At 34.1% G+C, this 24844-nt stretch overlaps 1 protein-coding gene across 1 annotated transcript in view; it reads left to right on the forward strand.

Annotated features, from left to right (window-relative positions):
* Positions 1 to 24844, forward strand: part of LOC129222938 (SANT and BTB domain regulator of class switch recombination-like) — a 72029-nt gene that overhangs the window by 35902 nt on the left and 11283 nt on the right. The window contains exons 9-12 of the mRNA XM_054857498.1: positions 2879 to 3028; positions 6901 to 6945; positions 11252 to 11537; positions 18068 to 18286. Coding sequence (XP_054713473.1) covers positions 2879 to 3028; positions 6901 to 6945; positions 11252 to 11537; positions 18068 to 18286 — 700 coding nt within the window. The remainder of the gene's footprint in view (positions 1 to 2878; positions 3029 to 6900; positions 6946 to 11251; positions 11538 to 18067; positions 18287 to 24844) is intronic.

Consider the following 24844-nt stretch of genomic DNA (forward strand, 5'->3'; position numbering starts at 1 on the left):
ATAATTTGTTCAATCAACCTTCAACTGTGCTAATTTTTTATTGCAAATTTAAGTTTTATTTTTCTAGATATTTGCTACACCAGCAAGACACAAGCAGTAGTACAGTTTGAGGACTTTGTATTTTCCAGGGATGTCGATTTACTTTATTTAAAAAAAATTAAAGAGACTAAGGCTCTGGGATCAGATAATATTTATCCAAAAATTTTAGTAGAATGTGCAGAGGAATTAGCACATGTAATTGGAAATATTTTCAATGCTTCTTATAACTCGGGGACAGTACCAGAGGATTGGAAGTTGGCTAACATTACACCGCTCTTCAAGAAAGGGTCTAAAGGGAGTGTAGGAAATTATAGACCTGTGAGTCTAACTTCGGTGGTTTGCAAAATTTTTGAAACATTGATAAAATTAAGATAGTAAATTTTTTAGAGACTAAAAATCTATTGCCTGGTTTTCAGTACGGTTTCAGGAAAGGTAAATCTTGTGCAACTAATTTATTATATTTCTATGACAAAGTTACCATGGCTTTAGATAATAAGAAACCTGTAGATCTTGTTTAAATTGATTTTCAGAAAGCTTTCTATAAGGTACCGTATGTTGCTCTACTTAGCAAATTAGCTGATATAGGAATAGGGGGGGGGGAATTTTCATTTGACCAATTTTCATCAAAAACTGGCTGACCGAAAGGAAACTAAAGGTAGTTGTAAGGGGAAATTATTCTAAATGAAGTGAGGTTTTAAGCGGGGTTCCTCAGTGATCAGTGTTAGGGCCTGTTTTGTTCATTTTTTTTATGAACAATGTTCATAAAAATATTTCTGGGAACATGAATTGTTTTGCTGATGATATCAAAGTTATGGGGATTGTAGAAAATTAAAAACAAGCAAATCAACTGCAAGAGGATCTAGATCATATTACCGAGTGGGTTGATAAATGGGGTATGCCTGTTAATGTTGGGAAATGTCAAGTGCTACATTTAGGGCATGGAAATAAGTGTACAAATTATTATTTGCAAGGTTCAATCATTAGTCAGGCAGAAAAAGTTACTGAGCTGGACGGCTTAATAAGTAAGGATTTAAAGTTTAGTCAACAGTGCAGCATAGCTAGTAACAAAACCAATAAGATACTTGGGTTTATCAATAGATCTATTTCAAACAAATCTAAAGAAGTTCTTCTGCCCTTATATAGAAGTTTGGCAGGGCCGGATTTAGGGGAGGGCAGGCGGGGCTATTGGCCCGGGGCCTGCACAACAAAGGGGCCCCCACAGTAAAATTTTTACAAAATATCCTAACTTTCATGGGTCAAAAATATTGGATATATACATATATATCAAAATATTCAGATATATATCAAAGTATTGGATATTTTCGAAAATATGATCTTTTCGAACCCTGATTAGGGGCCTCCACTCCTTCGTTGCCCGGGGCCTCCACACTTCCAAATCTGGTCCTGAAGTTTGGTAAGACCTCATTTGGAGTATGCTGTTCAGTTTTGGTCTCCTTATCTTAAGAAAAATATTAATGTATTGGAAAGGATTCAAAGCCAGGCTACAAGGCTAATAAATGGTCTTTCTCACTTAGATTACGATTCCAGGCTTAGAATACTAAAAATGTACAGTCTTGAGCAAAGAAGAGACCGAAGGGACACGATTCAGTTGTTTAAATTTATTAAAATGAAAGATGTTACGGGGCTTAAGTTAAGCACTAAAAACTGGACAAGGGGTCATTGTTTTAAGCTATTTAAATTTCAATCTAACATGAATATTAGGAAAAATTATTATTTTAGCAAGGTAGTGGAACCTTGGAACAGCTTACCGGAAGAGGTGGTAATGAGTCAGGGAGTAGATAGTTTTAAGAGGGCCATTGATCTTCATTGGGGTTTGTAAATTAACTAATGCCAGCCTAGCTGGACCTAGTTGCCTATTGCTGGTCGTCACTTTTGTATTTGTATCTTTTTAAGTAATATTTTTGAACAATCACAAACTGCTAATTGCTTGATTGAAGTTGACATTCCGGGTGACTTTTGAGCCCTGGGTCTCTGCAAGAACGTCCTAGGGCAGTGCCATCAAGCCCAGATTTGTATACCCGCAGACCGGCCGCAGGGGGAGAGAGCTTGTCCTTAAGGGGCCCAACTTCCCAAGAAATTGAAAAAACTAGCACTAAGACATTAACATTATAAATATACACTGCTGGCCACTACAGGTTTTGTTGCAAATTTATAGATCTAGGCCTGTGGGTGGCATCCATGTCCCCTGGAATCAATTTTGTTCATACCTGACCTTCTCGACATTACACAATCCTCTTTAGACTAAAACAGCATCCAGCTCCGGCATTCATTTGAATTTTAACGTTTGGAATTCAAATTATGTTTTTTCGCAATTATGATTGCGATAGAAGCCATTTGTCGAAACAAAAAACCTGGCATGTTGGTTACTGTTGCAATTTCAGATTGCAAAAACATAATTTGAATTTAAAAGGTCAAAATGCAAATTAATGCCAGGTGCTGGACGCTAGATGTTGTGTTTTGGATACTGGATGTTGTGTGTTGGATGCTGGATGTTGTGTGCTGGATGCTGGATGTTGTGTGTTGGATGCTGGATGTTGTGTGTTGGATGCTGGATGTTGTGTGTTGGATGCTGGATGTTGTGTGTTAGAGGCTGGATGCAGATTTTTTTTTTTTTTTTTTTTCAAATGCTCATAATTTTTCAGTTTACTAATTTCCAGTATGATAAAGCTTCATGCTGTTAGAATATTTAAAATTTATCACATTAAAATGTATGGATAAATGCATTGATCAAAACAAATGTATTGCATCATATAAAATGTATTCCCGTTATCAGTTAAACATAATTGTGTAATGCTGCATTTTGTTTGTTTTTTTTTAGAAAACTGTATAAGATATTGCTTGAAAAGTTACTGAAGCCGGATGCAAAACTTCAGAATCAACGTATTGTGGCTAAATTGATGAAGTGTAATTTATGTGAACAAGTATTTGCTACAAAATTGCAAGGTCATATCAGTTGCAAGTCTAAGAAGTATGCTTTCTGCTATTAAAACATTTCAAAGTTCAAGTGTTTTAATTAGTACAATTTCTTATCTTATTATTGCTTTTGCAGTTATGACTGACTGACTTTTTTGTTTAAAATGAATTGAATGCTATATACTTATAAAGCTGATTAGATTATCACATTGGTAGGTAAAAATACACTCGCATAACAGAAAGAGGTGCGCAAACATGGTATGGCTCCCTATCAAAAAAAAAAAAAACGAAGATAAAAACTAGGGTATAAACATTATACCCCAGTTTTTGCTAGAGAAAGATAGTAAAATGAAGCAAATGCTTGAAGAAATCAGGACCCTCCCGTAGAAGTTTGAAAAATTGATGTCATAAACACAATTTTTGGAATATTTTGGTGGTTAAGTTAGGTGAGATGGGGTTGAGGTTTCTCCCGAGTATTTTCCCTTACTATAGTCAATTTCAAACTTTCTTTAACGATATTACGGAATCAAATGCTCTTTCCAGAAATGTGCACAAATAAAAGGTTAAAAACGCAATTTTATGCTATCTGTGATGGTCCAGGCCCGGATCTACACACCCAAGACCCTGCGATGCAGGGGGGGGGAGAGGACATGTCCTTAAGTGGCCCACTGGCCTAAGAAATTGAATGAAGAAAATTTTTAAAAAAAAGAAAAAACTAGCCTTAAGACTTATTAACATTGCAAATATACACTACTGACCTCTGGGAAGGGGCCCTAGAAATTTTGTTGCAGGGAGTCCCAAAACTTGTAGATCCGGGCCTGGTCCAGGGGCTCTCTCTGAAAGTTTTTTCCTGTAGAACTCGGCGAAATCATGATTATAGACTATCTTTGGGACGTTAGGAGAGGAATTCTTTTCAAAATTGGAATCTTAAAGAAGGAGATTTACGCAACTTCTGGTGAATCTACGTTACTAGGCGGCTCTCCTCTGGAAATCTTTCTAAATTAAACATTCCAATTCAGGCTATAACTGGTGACATTTAGGAAATGAAGAGCATTCGGAGACCCTCTCTGGAAAAGTTTCGTCAGTGAAGTCTGAAAAACGCAATTTTAGTCAATGATTGGTTAAGTTTAGAATATGGGAATTTTTGAAGGGTCTCTATGAAAATATTTTAACAAAAAAATTCTTCAAAACGCTGTCCTTGGTGGCATTTCGTTTGGGAAATGGAAAAAGTTCACGGACTGTGTTTAGGTTTTGGAAAGTTAGAGGAAAGAGGACCCCGTGCCTCTCCTCTTGACTCTATCGGCCTCCTTTCCTCCCGAAATCTCTTTCAAGAAGTAATTTTATGTTGTATGTGAAGAAAAAAGGTTCGGGGATTCTCCTGAGGAAGTTTCTAAAACGAAATTTAAAGCTATCTGTGCTGATACTAGGGAGGAGGTGCTCAAGGGGACCCTCCAGAAATTTATAAAAGTTGAAGTCTTAGAAGAACAATTTTTGGTTCTGTTTAAAGACGTTAAGCGTGTTGAGAAGAATTTAGGTATCCTCTTCGGCTAAATTTAGAAATTGAATTTTCAAAGACGCAATTTATTCTATATTTTATAGTAATATTAGGAAAAGAGTAAGTGTTCGGAGATCTTCTCTAGAACTTTTTCGAAATAGAAGTTTTGGACGATGCTAAAAGAAGTGTTGGGGTTCGGGGGCTGTCTTCTGAAATGTTTTGATAATGAAGTTCTGAAAACACAATTTTAATTTACATTTTGATGGAATGGGTTGTATCCAAAGGAAATGTTTCAAGCTTGAAGGCCTGAAAATGAATCTTTTTTTAGGCCTTTCCAGTAGCCTAGCCTTTTAGGCAGTATTTGAGGACTGTCCCTTCAAAATTTCTACATTAAAGCTAGAAAAGCAATATTAAGTTTTTTTATGGTATTGTTCAGGAGCTCTTCTCCATACTAAAAGCATATTTTAAAGTTCACTTAGGCGACGATAAATATACATAAGAGCAGTTTTACTCCTGAAGTAGTTTGAAGCCTAGTAGTAGTAGCCAAAATAAAATTTCATTCCATGGGTGAATATTATGTAAATTGGAAAAAAAAAAGCTAGAACATGTTCTCCAGAAATATTCGAAAATAGTGTACTAAAAATGCAGTTTTAATTAATGTTTGATGACATTAGGGGGAAGCAGGGCTAACTCAACAAAATTTTCTGTGATTAGAGGCCTAAAAACAGCTTTAGGCTCTCTTTGCAAAAGTATTGCAATATTTAAAATCTCCGAAAATTCGGTTTTATCCGGTGCAAGTTCTGACCGCATTCGGAGGGGGCTAAAGCCCCGTTAGCCTGAAAACGAAGTAAAATATATAACTGTGAATTGAAACTGATAACTTCAGATTAAAAAACCTTGATAACATCAGGATGAAGATATTTCCTCCAAGCCTTTCCATGCTATTGCAAATCACACTGTACTGTGTTGTACGTTTTGACCGAATGGGAAAAGGAGCTAGAGCTCTTTTACCCTCCCCCCCCCAACCCTCCCTCCAACTCACCATTGATACGCCACAGTGCATATATTTATTTAAATATAATGCATATTTAAATTCGGAAAAGTTTTTGAAGTATTTGAAATCTTTGAAATTTCGATTTTGTTTAGAGTTATTTCTGACCTCATGGAGGAGAGGGGAATATAGCCCCTTAACCTGGGTACGAAGTTAAATATATATGGCTGGTTAGTTTGAAAGTTATAACTTTCAGATTTATAAGAAAAAATAAACGATTGAAGAACAAAACTATTTCCTCCAATCCTTTCCATTCCATTGCAGATCACATTTCAATCTGTTTTAAGTTTTGACCAAATGGGAGAATGGGAGGGGCTACAGTCTCCTAGCCCCCCCCCCCTTTCTAATAATATGCCACTATATGTAGTAGTTATATTTAAACGTAATGCATATTTAAATTCACAAATGTATTGCAGTATTAAAAGTCTCTGAAATTTTGATTTTATCTAGTGTAAGTTCAGACCTCAAGGAGGGGCTATAGCCCCCTTAGCCTCCCCCCTTGGATCCGCCACTGGTGTAACCTCAATTTAACGATTGTCAAGAGACTGGAAAATGTATCCTTAAATCGAAGATGCTGTAAAATCGAGGAGCATACACATTCAATGCAGCCAAATCTGGAACAGTGAAATGCATCATTAAATTGAGGAAATTGTTAAATCCAAGTTATACTTTAATTTATTTCTATGCAATCACACTATGTGGAAGTCAAAATAGTATTCCTAAGCCTTACTTGAGTCATTTTATAAGAACTTTCAGTGGCACTCCCCCCCCCCCCCCTTCTTTTTTCCTTTTTTAATTTGTCTGAAAATAAGAAAACGTTTTCAAAATGTTACTCCCTTAGTTCATTAGAGAGTGTCTCAAATTTTAATTTTAGGGCTTCAATTCCGTAAAAATTTCTGGGAAAGATCCCCTAAGCACCTTGTCCTCTAACAACGTCGAAGATCTTGTAAAATTCCATGGGGACATATCCCACATTTCAAAACTTGATCACACAAAAAATGTCACACAAAAAAATCAACTAAATCACAGTTTTCATGAATTTTTTCGTTAATACTTTTACTTAGTTACTAGAAAGTAAAAAGTGTGTAAGCAAAAGTGACTTAAATCAAATATTTGTTTATCCACTGGAATTCAAAAGGAGATCCTTGTAACCTTGAAGCTCATGTCTGCAATTCTTATTGCTATTTGCATTTTTAATGATGTTAGTATGTTTTTAAAGAGCAATGTTTGGAAATGTTCTTTTATATATATATATATATATATATATATATATATATATATATATATATATATATATATATATATATATATATATAAAGAAATGTGTACATTTTTACATTTTTCCATATATTACAAAAGTTCTTAATATTTTATGTTCTAGGGCTAGCATTGGTCCAAGAGGTGAACTTGTATACACTCACAAAAGGTAAGAAGTTTATTTATTTATTTATTTTTTCTTTTTTTTTTAAGAATTGTAATCTTGGTTTGCTGTTGGAATTAAATAATTTTTCAGAATCATTAAATAATTACTTAGCATTAGTTAATGAAATTAACTAGTCGACCCATGCGCTCTTTAAAAATTTCAAAGAAAGAACATTATGAAGATGAATCTAAAAAGTTAACAAATTATAGTAAACGGAAAAAAGTAAACGCAAAAAAGAAGGCATGTAATTTGAAGACAGCAGCAACAAAAAATCGTTAAATCTAACGTTGTGATAATTTGATCATCGCTCACCTTTTGGTTGTACATATTTTCTATGCAAACATAAATATCATTAAAAAAATGACTGAGTGACTCGTGAAAAAGAGTAATTGTGCAGGTGAAGAAACGGGTTGTGGAAAATACAGTCCTGATTATGTGAGCATCTGACGGAAAAAAAAAACTTTACGGAGATATTTATTGGTGGGGATTTGAATTGGCGCCATTCTGATTAACAGCACGACCCTCCAACCAACCGAGCAGTTGTGCCTTTGTTTTCAAATGCTATTCATTGAAGCAATATGTAATAAAAAACAGTAAAAAAAAGCTTTTTGAGAAAAAAAATGACCATGCGTCTATGTTTTGTCATTAGCCAGCATGATAAGCTGTAAAATTATTCGCAAAACATGGAATTTGATTAAGGAATGAGGAAGATCTCGTGTAGCAAACAAACATTCATTCAAACATGAAATAAACATTCTAGAGAAATAATAAATTAGATTGAAAATAAGTGTTTTTATTTTTGAAAATTGATACAATTTCACATAGCAGGCTGCTTTAACCTTTATGGCTTGAATGCCAGCAAAAATCTTTCTTTTAATCAAACTTTTAAAATTCAAAACCAAAACCAGTTAAACTGAGTCCATTTTTTAAGTGTAATTTTTCGAACTTAGACAAAATGCATCCCCCCCCCCCCCCCCGAAAGCAGAAGAGTAGAAAATGATTTCTGACTAATGAAGTTGATAATAATTTTAATGTTTACACCGTATTTGAATAAATAGTTAAAGGTTTACTGAGTGAAACTCGTAATTTTAATTTGGCGTAGTATTTTTTCATTTATACTAAAGGTCGAATGCTGCTATGAGAAAAATATACATTTCAGCATACAATGAAAAAGTTTTTCTGCTCAAAAAGGATTCCCTTGAGAACTGAATTTTTAAATCTCATACTTTTTTATGCTTACATTATACTTAGTGGTGAGAAGGAGTCAAAGCTTTAAAAAAATAGAACATCTTTCGATTAATAGTCAAGTTGTCTGCATAATAACTGTATCCTGCATATAAAGGAGTTGAAACGCCAAGTAGCATTCCCGTCATATTTATTTTATTCCACTACATGTGTTATCTGTTATATGTTATGAGTACATGTAATATGTAATATTAATCTAAATTAGCTATAATGTCGGACAGCCCAGGCGGGCCTAAAGTTCAGCTAATTTATAGCCGAGCGCTCTACTGAAAAAACTTATCAATTCAACCGAACAACTAAGTCCAGTGCTTTTAAGCTTTATTTAAAAAAAGAAAACAGGTGAATTGTAATTTTTTTCGCCGAAACTGACGCAAAAAATTGGAAAATTGTATTGAAATTTTGTTTTTAAAAAAATCTGCTTAAGAAAGACCGACTGCATCAAGGTTTTACTTCAGCAAGGGGCGTTTCCGAAAAATTGATTTTTAGACCGTAATTAATTTTTCATCATTAGTCGGCCCGATAAGCTTTAAAATGGGGGGGGGGGGGGATTTCTTCAAGAAATAAGAGATCTTGCATACCGACAGAAAAATAATCCACAGAAATAATATATAAGATAAGGTATTGAAGAGAAGTGTTTTTATTTTTTAAAATTTATACAATTTGTTATCGCAGGCTGCTTAAACGGTTATGGCTTAGATGGCAGCACATGGTCATCATTTAACCGAACGATTAAAATACAAAATCAGATGAACTAAGTTTGTTTTTTAAGCGTAGCTTTTCAAATGTAGTAAAAATGTGACTATCTATTTGTTTTTTGCCGAAAGAAGAAGAAAAAAAGATATTTTACCCATCAAGTTGTTAGTAATTTTAATGTTTTACTTCGTATTCTAATAAATATTCATAGTTTAAATAAATGAAAAGTGTAATTTCAATTTGTGGTAGAAATTTTTCTATTTGTACAAAGGGTCAAAAACTGTCATTAGAAGAATCCACATTTCAGTGTATGATTTATTTATTTTTTCTGAACAAAAAAACTATTTCATTGTAGTCTGAAATCTTAACCTGATACTTATATTTTCGCTTACATTATGCTCTAGCTTTCTGACCGGAGCCAAAGCTGTAAAAAAAAAAAAAAAAATCTACATTTAAGAATCGATATAGCTCGAGTTGCATCAAGTTTTTGTAACAGCAAGGAGCGTATCCATCTCATTCATTTTATTACCTCACTTGTATTATTTATTGTTTTTATGTATTCATGTAACGCGTGATATTTGTCGAATTTTTTCATGCAGATTGTCTGGGCCGGGCCTGAACACTCGTTCTGCTGGCTACCATTCAAATGCTCTGTCGGTCACAGCTCAAGTTAAACTTATAAATTTAACCGAAAACCTCAGTCCGGTGCTTTAAAACAGGTTTTTCTGACAGAAAAAACAATTTTTAGACCGTGGGTCTGTTTTTTGTCATTAGCCTGCACGATAAGCTTTAAAATGAGATGTACATCAAAGAAATTGATCAAGAATTGATTAAGATCTTGCGTAGGAACAAAAAACAGGCTACAGAAATAATATATAAGGATTTAGTAATAACAAATATTTATTAAACTACCAGAATGCACAATAATGAATTCATTTACTTTTCTCATTATTAAAAATAAAATCAGCAAAGCAAATTCATCATTATGTAACAATTTATGTTTATGTACAGTTCAATTTTGCAGGGGAAGAAAGGGGGAAATTTTATTTTTTCATTTATTAAATCTGAAATTATTGTTAGCTTTGCTTGGAATTATTTTACGTGCTAATACATAGGGTTATAGTCAACCAAAACAACTCATGGGGGATGGGAGGGGTCCGAACTCCATGGACCCTCTGCTTGTGTGGGCCACTGAGCATCACAAATTGAAATGTTGCTTTCATGCAATATTACTATTTTTTTCTTTTCTTTTCTTTTCTCTCCTCAAACCTCTCTTAATTTCAGAATAACCCTCAAAAAAAATGTAAGCAAAAATCAGATCGTGAATGATTGAAAAAGATGCAGAAAATGAAACTTGGGGTCAAAATGGTGAAAGGTTCCATCATTAATGTGTTTATTCCTGTAGAAATGTTTTTGAGTTGATTATGTTTTCGTTTAAATTTTGTTAAGCAATCAAAGAATTGCTTATTATTTTTGCTTGACCATACTTGATGTTCCTTTGATTTTCCAGATTACCATGACAAAAAGAAGTCTAAATCTTTGTTTGTAATATTTTATTTAGAGAAACTCATTTTCATTGTCATAGTTACAAATCCTCTGCAGTTTGTGCTCATTCAAGGCTTAACTCAAGCAGATTTTAATTTTACAAACTTTTTTTGTGTGTGTTGAATCATTTTTTTCTTTTTTTCAAGAAAAATACCCATGTAGAACTTAAAAAGCAAAATTTCATCAAAATAAAAAATTTCAGATTACTAATTCCCATCATATAGATTTGATAAGAAATAAAAATACCACAAAGGTATACACTGTAAATATAATTTTTGTGATAAGTGTACAGGTGCAAATTGACCATATGTAATAACCCATTTCCTTCTTACCATATTCTAATTACCATTTCTTTTTTTTATGGATCTGCCTCATACTACCTAATCTGGAAAAATCACGAATCATAATATGATTAAGGCAAATTTCTTCTCCATTTCCATTCCATTCCCTTTGTAGAAACAAGAAATCCAACAAGTAGGGTTCTATCGTATTTTGTGATTGAAAAACATAATTTGAATTCAAGTCGTCAAAATTCAAATGAATGCCAAGGGCTGGATGCTGGGTTTTTTTTTTTTTTTTTTCAGACAGAAGGAAATTTTTATTCATGAAAATTATACTTTCTCAATTTTTTAAGTTAATTTGTTAAGTTGGGTCCCTATTGCAATTTCAGTTCAATAACTTGCTTTATTTACATTGTATAATTTATGTCTTTATTTATTTAATTTATTTTTTTAATTTCCATGTAGAGAGCTAAGTATTTTGTTCAATGTTAGAAATTTGACCAAACTTAGGTTTAATATTATTAATTTTTGATGTTTTATTTTAGGGACATGACTTGGAATCTTGATCGGCATTTAGAAGACATGTATCAAAATCTTCATTCCTGGAGAAAGATTTACTGGCAAATATGGGGACTGATAAATAGTTTACATTGTATAACTTGTGGTACAAACTTTGCATGTTCTGATTTCACAAGGTGTCCTTATCATAAAGATAACATAATTTTCCCACAAACAGAGCAAACTGAAAATGTTCATAAACCTGGAACCTTTCCTTGCTGTGGAGTAAAAGCTTTTAAATTTGATCCTGTCGATCCTCTTTTCCTGCTTAGTGTGAGTAATAATTAACTAAACTGTAAAGGCTGCACTTTGGGGGATCTGAGTATGTGTTTTAAATATTACTAGATTGAGTCAAAAGATTTTTCGTATTTTCACCTACGAAAGTACTTCTCAACAGCGCCTATTCACATGCTCCAGTTGATGGAGGTGTCAATTGATGGTGCTTTGGGAGGGACCAAGTTCTGCTGATAATGCTCCCAGGGTTCGCGTTTATGCGCTATAGCGGGTTTTTTACGCAAATTCGCGGGAAAGGGACGCAACTTCCGCGAAAATTCGGGTCCTAGGGACCCAGAACACCCAAAAGATAAAAACCAGAAAAAAAATTGTGGAAAATGCTGAAGATCTATCTAGTGAATGCTTTTAAGCTTCAATGACCAGGAGAATCAACACAAAAGGATTAAAATGACCCTATCTCTTTATCAGCTATTCAAACACACCCCTACTGTTGACCAGTCAATAGAATTTTAGTGATAAGACTGTAGCTTACAGTGACCTCCTGGGCAGAGCTCAAGGAGCAAAATATTGCAAGTTCATAAATAGCCCATTGTACTGTATTCTAAGAATAAGTTCTCCCTCAACTTTTATCTTGGGGAAATTCCTGAAAACAACAATAAAGATCAAAAGTGAGAGTGGTTTCAGTGCAATCTTCAGGATTGATAAAGGACAACTGAGTAGTAAAAGCTTATCTATTTTGCATTCACCTAACCAGAATTACTTTTGAAAATTATTATCTTGCGTCCTCAATAAAAGGATGGGTGAAAAAAAAATGGCGAACATTTTCCCGATCGCGCAAAACACAAAGTTCTGAACTTAACATTTTTCTTGTTAAATTACTTATGAATATGAATTTTATACAAAAGCACTTTAACCTTGTTCATTTTCTAGTAATTCACCTATTTCTGAGGGGCTATTTTTATTTGGACTTGCAAAAGTCACGTATTAATCGATCGTGCCATTTTGAAAATGGCAAAATTTTTAAAGTAGCACCAAAGCCAACACAGATATTTTAAAAGAGTCAAAATGAAGTCAAATTTTCTAATTTAAGATTGCAAATGAGCAATTTTCATACTCATGTGAGAAAATGTTTCGTTTTTGCGATCACGATTTTTGCGTTGGGTTAATTCGCTTGCGATTTTTTTCTATTTCTATTAAATTGCCATTGATAATTGATGGAGGGGGGGGGGCTGTTTGCTTTTTTTCACCTAGAAAAATGTTCATGAAAGCAAAGGTTAAGGGAGTGCTTTCTGCTTGATCAATCAAAGGCATTTATTTTTTATTTCATGGTAAAATCCAACTTTAAAGTAAATTTTGAGTTTACCTCATTGTAACTGACTAAATAGTTTCTCAAATAACTAAATCTTGCAAGTGTATTATTTGAACATATGATAATCACAGAAAAAAAGAGCAAAATTAACCGATTTAGTTTATTTCATATCTTTTTCAAATAACTATGTGGATAGTTTCTTTTCCCTAAGTATAAATAGTTGTATATTATTCAATTATGTGCTAAGATTTTCTGTTTAAAATTTAAGGGACTCATTTTTTCCGCCAAAGGACCCAAATCTATTTCATTAATGGGTCCTTGGGACCCAAGTTACGGATAGTTGAGCGCGAACACTGGCTCCGTTACTAGAACTCGGCCAGTGTTGGATAGCTTCCAGCAAAACTTCGTTATCGACAACAGATGACCATCCAGATCTTGGTTTCTCTTCAAGGGTCCTATCTTCTGCTTGAAACCTTTAAACCAATTTTGAGCAGTGTGCTCATTCACAGAACCTGGACCCTCAACATTATTAATTTCTTTTGCCGTTGCCCTTGCGTTAAAACCTATTTTCTGGAGGAAACGCAAAATAACACGAATTGCTAGCTTATCATCCGCCATTTCAAGAGACTGCAACATTTACACAGGTACAAGAAATCACAGCAACTGATAAGAATTATCAAGGTCAAACTCTGCTCTACCATACATGAAATACACCACCAGTTCAGTCATTCCAGCGGAGGACTGCAGTTTCGTGCTTATTAGCACTCATCAGCCCGGCATAGGAAGTGAGTGAGCTGGAGGTGGAACACCTCTTAAAGAAGCCAAGCATGCCAAACAAACTGGTAGCTAATAAAAAATTAGCACTGACCAGATGAGTGACCAAAGCAATGGTTTGGCTCAACTCGAAGATGGCAAAGCATGGTATTTTCAGTAAGTTACTGCCCTATAGCCAGGGCTAAGGCAGAAATACATGAAATACACCACCAACTCAGTCAATCCAGCCGAGGACTGCAGTTTTGTTCTGTCACTCGTCTGGTCAGCACTAATTTTTTATTAGCTACCAGTTTGGCACTCTTGGCTTCCTTAAGAGGTTTTCCACCTCCAGCTTAGTCACTTCCTATGCTGGGCTGATGAGTGCTAATAAGCATGAAACTGCATTCCTCGGCTGGAATGACTGAGCTGGGGGGGGGGTATATTTCATGTATTTCTGACTTAACCTTGGCTATAGGGTGGTAACTTACTGAAAAAAAAATCTACACTAGCATTTTAGATCAGTTGCGCAGGAACTGTAATTTGCATATGTTACATTCAGGCCTGCCAATCCAGGACAGGGAAAATACGAAAAAACTTTTTACTCAACCTGGTATTGTGCATATTATTAGTGATACTCTTTTGTGGAATATTTTAAAAGAAAATTTATCATCAAGTCTGTTTTGCATCAAGTTAATATAATACATTATACAGAGCAAGAAAGGAAATTTTATAGTGAGCTCATTAATTTGCAAGTTTGAAAATAGCAAATCCTAACCAAAAATGTTGAGAATAGCTATATGTCCTGCCTTCCGCAATTAAGAAGTATTTGATAAAGTAAGATTTATTTTTAGAAATAGGTAGATAAACTTTTTCAAAATTTTTGTGGCAATTAAGAATATATTTTTTCTTGTATTTTTATTCTGGAAGAATTTTTACTTAAAACAGTTTGGGGTAATTACTATCATACATAGTTTTCTATTCATTCCTTGTATGTTTGTTTATTTTTAAAGTTTTATTGATTAAAATAAATGATAAATTTCCTGATAGTCCTGATCACTTCTCTTCCCCAAAGTGCTGTTTACAAGCTTACCACTCTTTCAAATCTATTAACAAAATCATAGCATAATGCTTTGCAAAATAATATTTTTTCCTTTTGTTTTAATCTAGTGTGACCAATAACACTTGTAACAATTACAGCGTGTTTGTTTTCTTGCTCAAAATGTTTGAGCTAGTAATTTGCAAAATTTTTGAGTCAGCACATCTTTTTGGAGTTTAAGATTTTCCCTTGGTGCCCTTCTCTAAGCAAAGTATGATTAATCAAAATTAACAGACAAAAATAAGTAAAAGATATGTAGTTGCATTACAACAGCATTACAGTTGCATAAAACATGTGTAGTTGCTGAAGCACTGCAAAATATTTCAAAGGCTTCATAACTAATAAGTTTCTAATTATTTGAAGTGACGGCAAAATTTTGATGCACCAAAGTGTTGTGGTTTCCCAAGGAGCAGTGGTGCTCAGTCAAAAATTACCGTTTTGAACTTTTTTTTATTTAGTTTTGTTTCTGAAATCTTTTTTTTTTTTTAATCTATTTTTAGTCTGTATGTCATAAAAAGTTATGCTTTTAGCATCAAAGAAAATATATTGTGGCCATCACAAAGCTTTCATCTATATCTGTATTCTTAATCCTTGAATCTAATCTATAGCCACTCATCCACTCATGTAATCTCTACTACAAAATTCTGCTATTTGCGAAAACGGGAAGATTTCAATAATTGGGAAATTGGTGATCTTAATTCATGGGTTGTTAAATACGAGGGCTGTTTAATAAGTAGCAAGACTTAATTTATGAAAAATACAACAACTTTAACTGTCGAAATTTACATAGCTTTTTAAAGAATAACTTCTGCGGGGCTAAATGTATTTATTCCAACCATCTGTCCACTAGTTAAAAACTTGTGGACGTTACGTTTGTGAGAGCTTTTTCAAAACCTCTGCAGAGTTTAGACATGCTTTGTTACTTTCAAAATGTTTGCCTCGTAATGTTTTCTTAAGTTGAGGAAACAGCCAGAAATCACTGATATAAAATAATTCTGCGATTCCCTTTGATGATAATAGCAGCAGTGTTTAATTATTGTCTCTGTGATGGACGTTGGAGTTTGTCCCTCACATTCAATATCTTCCATATTTTTTTTTGCTTTCTTGAAAGCTTTATGCCCGCAAAAAGTACCGACTCTAAACATTGCTTCATCATCGAAAACTTCACGCATCATATCAAAGATCTTCAGTGCTGATTTTTACAGACAAAAACAAACTTTAATCGCATATCTCTATCAATGACGCTTCTATTTTGACAACTGGCTGTGTCTTGTAGGCACCCGCCAACAGGCTTCAATTCAATCACTTGATACTCAGGAACATAAGTCTGTACGCGCCAACTATAAGTAACTTTTGTTAATATAGACATTTTTCATGCCACAGAAATTAACATTCGGATAAGTGGTTTTGCTGCAGTAAAATTATTCTTATTACTTATTGAACAGCCTATGTATTTGACACCAGTGTCTGCCCGAGGAATTTTTCTTTGCTTATTCAAACAAGGAGTAAGAAAATGATTTTTTGCTTTTTTGCATAAGGTGACCGTAAAACAACAGGGTTACCAAAATAAAATTTCTCATGGGAAAATTTGAAGACCACACCAATTTCCCTATTATAGAATTATCTCGCCAAAGCAGACTCAAAGAGCGAAAATTGAAAACAGTGTTTAAAGCATCGCTCAAATTAATTACAAACATTTTATTTGTCAACTAATAAAAGATAGCAGCAGATAAAAATTTTAAAACATGAAGATTTTTCGTATCATTTGCGAACAATTAAATCGGCTTAAAGGCTTTTTCGAGCAAAACATTTTACTATGATTTATATTTGACGTTATTTTATTGAATAAGCTATTTTTATTCAAGCAAAGGATGACAAAAATCAGCCCTCTTAGAGGGATTAGTGCCAAAATTGAATCAGCGCCTGTTTCCGTGTAGATTCACTTTTTGTTTTCATATTCCATCTAAAATGTCGCATTACTTCTTGAGATATAACAGTCACAGGACATATACAACAATTTTCATTTCTTAAATACAGTACAACCTTGATATCTCAAATCTCTTGGGAAGGAAAAAAAATTTGAGATATAGAGGTTTTGAAAAAAAATAAGTATAAAAAATAAGAAAAAGAAGATAAATGAGAGATAAATAAGAAAAAAAAAGTCATTGTAACTCTCACAATGACCTGTAGATATATTACATTGCATAAACGACAAAAACTAATAATTCAGGGATAAACAGATTTTCGAATTTTAATTTTTTTTTTTTACAATTCTTTTGATCATAATTTTTTTTTAGTTAGTTTGGCGGTTTTTCATTATTCTTGAAACTGGTAGGGATTTAAAATTAGCAGCAATTTCAATTTTCTTCATCAGCATGTTTTCATCAATAAACTTTAAAATTTTAATTTTACCCTCAATTGATAACACACACTTTTCACCAGCCATTTTGCAGCAGTTAAAAATTAGACTGAAGAAGAACGCGTTTTCGCTGGAAACCGGGTCAACTATAAAAACTCGCCCCACTGTTGTCAAAGTGAGCTCGAGCTCCAAACCAGAAGAAAAGAGAGGATAAGAGAGTCTGACTTTTAGAGAAAACAAACAAAAGACGTCAGCACTCCCCCAATCCTCTATTCTCATAGTTTCCAGGAAAAAAGGGTGAAGGGTTACATGCAGATATCTCCATGACTGGTTCTGCTACAAAGTTTTCCAATGGAAAAACATCAGTTAAAACTTGCTTCTGTGGCAAAAATTTCGACATAACAAGGGTTCCGAAAAATTAATTTTAAGATAACTATAGAAAACATTTGAGAGTTTTATGCAAAATGCAGGGGAAAAACCTTTTTTTCGAGATATCAAGGGTATCGAGATAACAAGGTTTGACTGTAGTATATTATCAATTACATTCGTTATCATTTCGTCTTTCTTTGTGTGTGATTATTTCAATTTATTCTTAGATGAACAACTTACATAACTTCAGTCCAAAAAACATGATAAAATTATCTTAAACCTAACATGCTCTGAGAATATTTTATTTTTGATTAGTATATATTTAAATTGAGCAAATATATAAAAAGAATGTAGGGTATTGTAAGATTACAGTAACCAAAATTTTTCAATACATGTATTTTATCCACATGATTTTAAAAACATCTTCTTACTGTTCTGTCCACCCTACATTTTTTAAATGTACTTGCATTAACTGGTACATACACGCCTGCTCTTTTTAATTTTATGGAAGTTTTTACACCTGACAGGGAAATTGGGCTGTATACTCTTATATATGAAAATAGATTCTGAAGATTACAGAGTTCCTGCACTTCTTTTGTTAGAAATAAGTCCGAAATATTTCTCTGTGTTACTAAATTATATTTTATGAGACTGATTTGATGTGAGTTTTGTTCTTCCTTTAGGGTTGTGCCTATAGAAATCATGCTGTCAATGCAAGTGAAAGATCCTCAGATGTTTTCCAAGACATGTTAACATACTTTGATTTAATATGCTTACCTCAACCCAACCAACCAATTGTGAATGAAAATATTGGCCTCGAAAGGATAACTCCTTGTTACAGTGAAAGAGCTTTGTTTCAGTGGTTAAGAGCTTTCAGGCCAAATGATGTAGAGTTGAAAAAAGTAAGTAGTGAACTTTTTAAATGGCTGAGTACACTGATTATTTATTTTTCATGGTAAACTAGGAATAAACCAAATTTTTTAGATTTATGATGTTTGAAAAAAAAGAATGAAAAATATATCTATAATTTAACTGAACTTAAAAGGTTATTGACATTTTTTTCAAAGCAATTTTGCTCAAAGCCAATTATCAATAACAAAAATAGTTTTAAAGTAGCGGAATGTGAGACAAAGTGAAATAATGGAATTTTGACTCTGCTTTTAGCATCACCTCTCTGGTAATAATTTAACTATGTATTCACACATGTAGTCTATTTCAGTCAGGAAACAAATAATTCTGAAGATTAAAGTGTATGATAATACAGGCAATTGTCAAAAATAAATACTCATATTGTAATATTTTGTTGTAAGTCGAAAATTACTTTTGTTATAATTAAGCAATAAAGTTCTTGTTATTAACATTCTAAATATTAATTGAGACATTCTAATATTCGGTTCAGTACTTATTTAGTTAATATTAAGCTTACTTGTATTTTAAATATCTTGCACAATAAGTCAAGTACATGCAGGACAAAGTGAATGGAGCAAAGTGAAATAGTTTTAAAGACATTTACTCACTCAATCATTTACTAAATCACTTATGTATTCATTTATTAATTAATTCATTTAGTAATTTTCTCATTTATTCATTCATTCACTTGTTACTCACTCATTTATTTTTCTTCATATATTAATTAATTAGTTTAGTTAAATATCCATTCATTGTTTCAATATCTTTTCATTTAGTCATTCAACTTTTACTAATTTATTTGATCAAAAAATACGTTTGTAATTGAATAGAAAAATTTTATTAGAAAAATATTTTATTTTTCACTTTGCCCAGGAATGTGCCAGCTGCGCCAATTATGCCAAACTGCGCAAATTGCCGATCTTGTGCCAAACTGCTCCAAAAGATTGCCAAATGGACTTTTCTGCTGAAAAATCGAACAAACTTGTGCCAAAACTGCAATTTTACATTTAATGTTGCAGTTCCTTTAGCATATTTGGCAGTTTTGGGTGAATATCATCAAGGTTTCGCATTTGGAAGTTGTTTCTACTATTTTTTGGCTTAGTTCCGATTTTTAGCGCATTTCAAAATCCGATTGCATCCGCTTTTGAAAAATTCGATCATTTTAATTTTTTATGTGATTCTGTTCTTTTGCCTAGAAAAATTTTGCACTGATCATTATTTTCAACCTTTGTTATCTTTTGTTTTCAGTATGTGAGGACTTGTAAATTTGTCTTCTTGCCACGCCCACTCGAAAATGTCAATCCAGCTGCGTCCAAATTGATTTAAGTGAATGCCATCTGTAAAAATTAAAATTGCTCACCAGTTTTTAATCTTGGGTTTCTTACTATTTTAGGACGGAAAATTGATCTTTAGTTTTGGTTAGAGACACTTAAGATAGCAAAAATCTGGGAATTCTAATGCTATGGGGTAATGAATATGCGGACATTTCAAGTTTCTCGGATTCAGGCATTTTTCCCATATTCTTAGTGTCTTAAATTTTTTATTTATTTATTTTATTTATTTATTTATTTATTTTTTTTTTTCCACATTTTTCATATTTTTTTCACCTGCATTTAAAAATTCCTTTTCCGTGACATTTCTCTAAATCTTTTTTTTTTCATTGTACTTTCATAATTAATTTTGTGATTAAATATCAAACAGTTAAAAATAAAAAGTTTTAATGGTGCCTTTGCTTGATCTTCAGATTCAAGTAATTCAGTACATAAACTTATATGCCAAGAAAAAAATAATAAATAATAATAATAAGGTCAAATATAAGTGAATAACTTAAACATACAAAAAAAAGTACCTAATAGCTCTTTAAAACTCACTTGTAACTTGTTTTAAATTCAACCATTCTTTTATGCTTTTTTTAAAAGCCTCTTTGAATATGTTAGATAAAAGCAAACAAATTTTTAAAAAAGGTATCAAAACACTATAACTTAAATGTGCACTAAAGCAGTGATGTATTAAGCAAAGTAAATGTGTGCACTAAATTTAAATCAAAAGAAGTGTAAGAAAAAAGTAGAGCAGGACAGGACTTGTCTTTTGTAAAAAATATTAGACAAAAAAAAAGGAACTAAGAGAGCTTCAATTTGTAAAGAGTGCTTTTTTAGAGGTATAGAACTTTAAGTAGGGAACATTGTTTGATCTGTGGGCCATCTTGATAGTTGTCGCTTGTTTTGTGTTTTGTTTGGTTTACCATTTCTTCACGAATAGACAACAGGACAGGCAACACGCCACACAGCGCAGCGCGTGTCACAATTGATTTATTGAAAGAAACTTTCGGTGAACGAATAATTTCGCCTAATGAACCCGTGAATTGACCTGCGAGATCATGCGATTTAACTACGCTGGACTATTTTTTGTGGGGCTGTGTGAAGTCTCAGGTCTACACCGATAAGCCACAGACAATTGACACCTTGGACAAGAACATTCGCCACATATCATTCACATACGGCTGCCACTGCTGCAAAAAGTGATAGAAAATTGGACTTCCCGATTAGAGGTTCCCCAAGCCAACCGAAGTGGCCATATACCAGAAATCACATTTAAATAAAAACAGTTAAGAATCATCTTTCGAATAAAGCCAAATTCATGGCGATTTATATCATTTAACGGTGTTTTATTTGAATCTAAAGTTCTATACCTCTAAAAAAGACACCCTTTAGTTGTAGTTATGGTGTTTTTGCATCCTTAATCTCCTTTTTTATTATTTTATCATGTCACACGTGTTTCTGTGTGTGAAATATACAGATGGGGGACAAAATAATATGAACACCTGTGAAATAAGGAAAAATCTTTATTAATAGGGGGTTGGACACCCTTTGATTGAAGAACAGATTGAATGCGACGGGGGATAGATGCATAAAGGTCATGGACAACATTTAAAGGAATATTAAGCCATTCTTCCTGCAGAATGGTCTCTAATTCCGAAAGTCCGGATGGAGGTGGAAATCGTGAACGAAGTTTGGACTCTAAATATCCCCATAAATGTTCAATAATATTTAAGTCCGGAGACTAAGGGGGCCAGGCAAGATGTTCAACTTCACTGTCATGCTCTTCGAACCATTCTTGGACACATCTGGCAGTGTGTATGGGGGCGTTGTCGTCTTGAAAGAGCGTGGCTCTCCAGGGAACGCAGTCTGGACAAACGGATGGACATGATCCTCTAGAATGCTCAGATAGTGATTAGATTTGACACGCCCATGCAGAATAACAAGTGGCACAAGACCACGCCAAGATATCGCACCCCATAACATAATTGAGCCACCCCCATGCTTCACAGTAGGCAAGAGGCATTCAGGATTAAAGGCTTCTGAGGGCGTTCTTCAGACATAAACGTGCCGGGTAGGCTGAAATAGGGTAAATGATGATTCTTCTGCACCATTGGCGTCGCTTGAAAGCATTAGTTGCTGTCACCAAGGGTTTTCGAATTGCCACTCTGCCATAAATGTTCGCAGCATGAAGTTCCCTTTTGACAGTTTTTGTTGAAATGGGGTCCTGGAGATGGCTGTTCATTTCAGATGTTATTTCAGATAAGGATTGCTTGTGCTTTCGGCTACTATGAGCGTCAAAGCTCTTCCATCCCTATCAGCAAGCTTTGACTTTCGGCCACTGTGGTGCTTTGAAGATGTCGTCTCACCTTCTTTCGTGTATGCTGTCATAACCTCTGACACCGTACCTCTTGCACACCCCAAAACCTTTGCTGTTTCCGTAACTGATGCTCCATTTAAACGTGCCCCAACAATCATTCCTCTTTGGAACTCTGTAAGGTCTGACATCTCAACTTATTACAGAAATTTAGAACCAAGCATGCAACATTTGTGACTACTGTTGAGACACTGATAGGTTCCTCTTCACGCTCACCAGGTGGCAGACTTCTATTGCAGGTGGCGTGGCTGTACTATAGGTGTGAAATATGGCATACTTTTTCATAGGTGTTCATATTATTTTGTCCCCCATCTGTACATAGTTGCTCTAAATTGATGCAAATTTGCAAGTTTACTGCTCCAGACTGCTCTAAATTCACCGTTTTGCTGCTCCGAACTCACCATTTCCCTGCTCCCAAGATTGCTCCAAAAGCGAATTTTGGTTGGCATATCCCTGTTATATACAATGTTTGTGTGTTGTTGTTCCTTATTTCAAAACATACTTTTTACCACTCCAATTACACTATTTTCGTGCTCCAAGTTTCTACAAAACAAACTTTTTGGTGAGCCAAACTGTTCCAAGTTCACTATTTTCCTGAGTCAAGCTGCTCCAAAGTCACTATTTTCCTGCGCCTGAGATTGCTCCAAAAGTAGGTTTCAGCTGGCACATCCCTGCTTTGCCCCATAAAAAATAAAAGTGAAAAATTTCCACTTTTTTTAAGGCAAAAATTTGCTGCCAAAAGTAAAAAATATTGTTTCAATGCAAGTTTTATACAATAATCTTTCGCTATATACTGTAATTTTAGAAACAAATTTCTGATTTGTTCATTTTAAAAAAGTTCAGCCATCTTCACTATTTCACTTTGCCCCACATTTCCCTACATTACATAGCAGTTAAATCCTTTTAAAAAATAGGTTTTTGAAAATATAAAAAAGAATTGTGTTAGTAACAAATTTCAATGCTGAAATTTTGTGTGTTTTTACTTTAAAATAATTACTTCTTAGCCTTTTATTTTATATTTGTAAAGAAAATGTTGATTATTTAACACTAAGTTAATTAAGAGACAGTTTTTTAGTTGTATTTTTAACAAAAGTTATGTGTGTTTTATAAACTTCAACTTACACAGAGAATTAGTTTTTGTTTAACACCTTTAAAAAAAACAAATGTAAATAGTTTTTGCTTTTAATCAGAATCATTTTAGAGCAGCAGAGCCGATGAACATTAAATGTAACTTCCCTAAGTTGTCATTTAAGTTTTTTTCTACACTATGTTTATTTTGGATTTTTTTTTATATTATAACTCATTTTTGAAATAATTATGCATTAATTATTTTGATTATACACATATGGTGCCACTAATCTTACAACTTAATTCTAAAGTAAAAATGACAAAAATTGCCATAATATTTGTTAAAATTTTGTCTAAAGCAGATTTACTTTAGTTGTACATAGAATTACCCTATGTCTTCATTTGTATTTATTTAGCCATGTCCGTGGTGTGATGATAAAAAAGTATGTCTGTATTTTTAAGGAGCCTTTTAGATCATTTTCCCTTTTTTCAGATTTTTTTAAAAAGTCACATGTCTTTCTGCCACACTGCTGGCTAAAATTCAAAGGAATTAGAATATACTATTTCTTGCTATTTCATACAGCTTAAGTTGACGTAACTAAAAAAATAACACCCTATGAGATCGCCAATGAATTCTTGTTAAGAGAAGTGAGAATGTTGATCATGCAACAATCAAGAAGGTACCAAGAGGAAGGGTTCAGGTGTGATTTTTTTTTCGGTACTTTTCCCTTATAGGTACATCATGGTGCATTGGAGATTATTTTTTATTTTATTCACTGCCATCATATTTGGTCACAATCTCATGGAAATTACCGTATTTTCGGGATTAAGCGCCGCATCGAAAATTATCGTCGCCGGAAAAAAAAAATTAATGTACGCGCCGCACCCATTATAAGCGCCGCGCCCGCTATAAGCGCCGCATCCAACTTAACGCAACTTAAAAGCGCAATTTAGACGTTCAGAAACTTGTAATAAAATGAAAATAAAATTTAAAAGAATATAATTAACATAACTATATTATTATTACTATAATTAAAATTTTCGTACTTTGGGAGGAGACATTGGTTGGTTATCCAGAGCGCGGGACGCGGACCCTTCTCCTCATGGCGCTCCACGTTTTTTTAAGTGGTCGGCGCCACTATAAGCACGCTTTTTTCAGTGGGTCGCATCCACTATGGATCGGCGATTCAAAATCCTTCGAAATCGCTGTCCTCGCTGTCGGACGCAAATAGTCCTAGAAAGTCTGCATCGAGCTCCGGGCTGTTTTCCTCGTCATCGGAGCCATCGTCCTCCGCAGCAACATCCGGGACTCGGGGAATGATCTCCGCCTCGGTGAAGCCGGAAATTATGGTGCTCGGCTTTACCGCATTCCAAGCTGCAGCTACCCACTTCGCCACTTCCGCGAACGACGCTTTCTTCAGGTTGCCGCCTTTCGTGTATTCGTGCAGTCCGTTCACCATCCAGGACTCCCATTGTTGACGCATGTGGCTCTTAAAACTGTGATTGGGGGCCAAATCCAAGGGCTGCAACTTTTTTGTAAGCCCACCTGGTATGATGGCCAGGGACGCCAAACATTGCCGCGCCGCTTCCTTCACAGGGTCGGTCTTGTGCGCCGCCATGGAGTCCATAATCAACATTCCACTTGGTTGGAAAAAAGCGCCTTTCCTTTTTCTCCAAACTTCGTTAAACCAGTCTGACATCAGGGCCTCATTCATCCACCCCTTCTCGTTGCAGCGGATGACAACGGTGGACGGGAAAGACTCCTTCGGGACCGTTTTCCGCTTAAAAAT

This window comes from Uloborus diversus, chromosome 5 (genome assembly GCF_026930045.1).
Source record: "Uloborus diversus isolate 005 chromosome 5, Udiv.v.3.1, whole genome shotgun sequence".
Classification (NCBI taxonomy): domain Eukaryota; kingdom Metazoa; phylum Arthropoda; class Arachnida; order Araneae; family Uloboridae; genus Uloborus; species Uloborus diversus.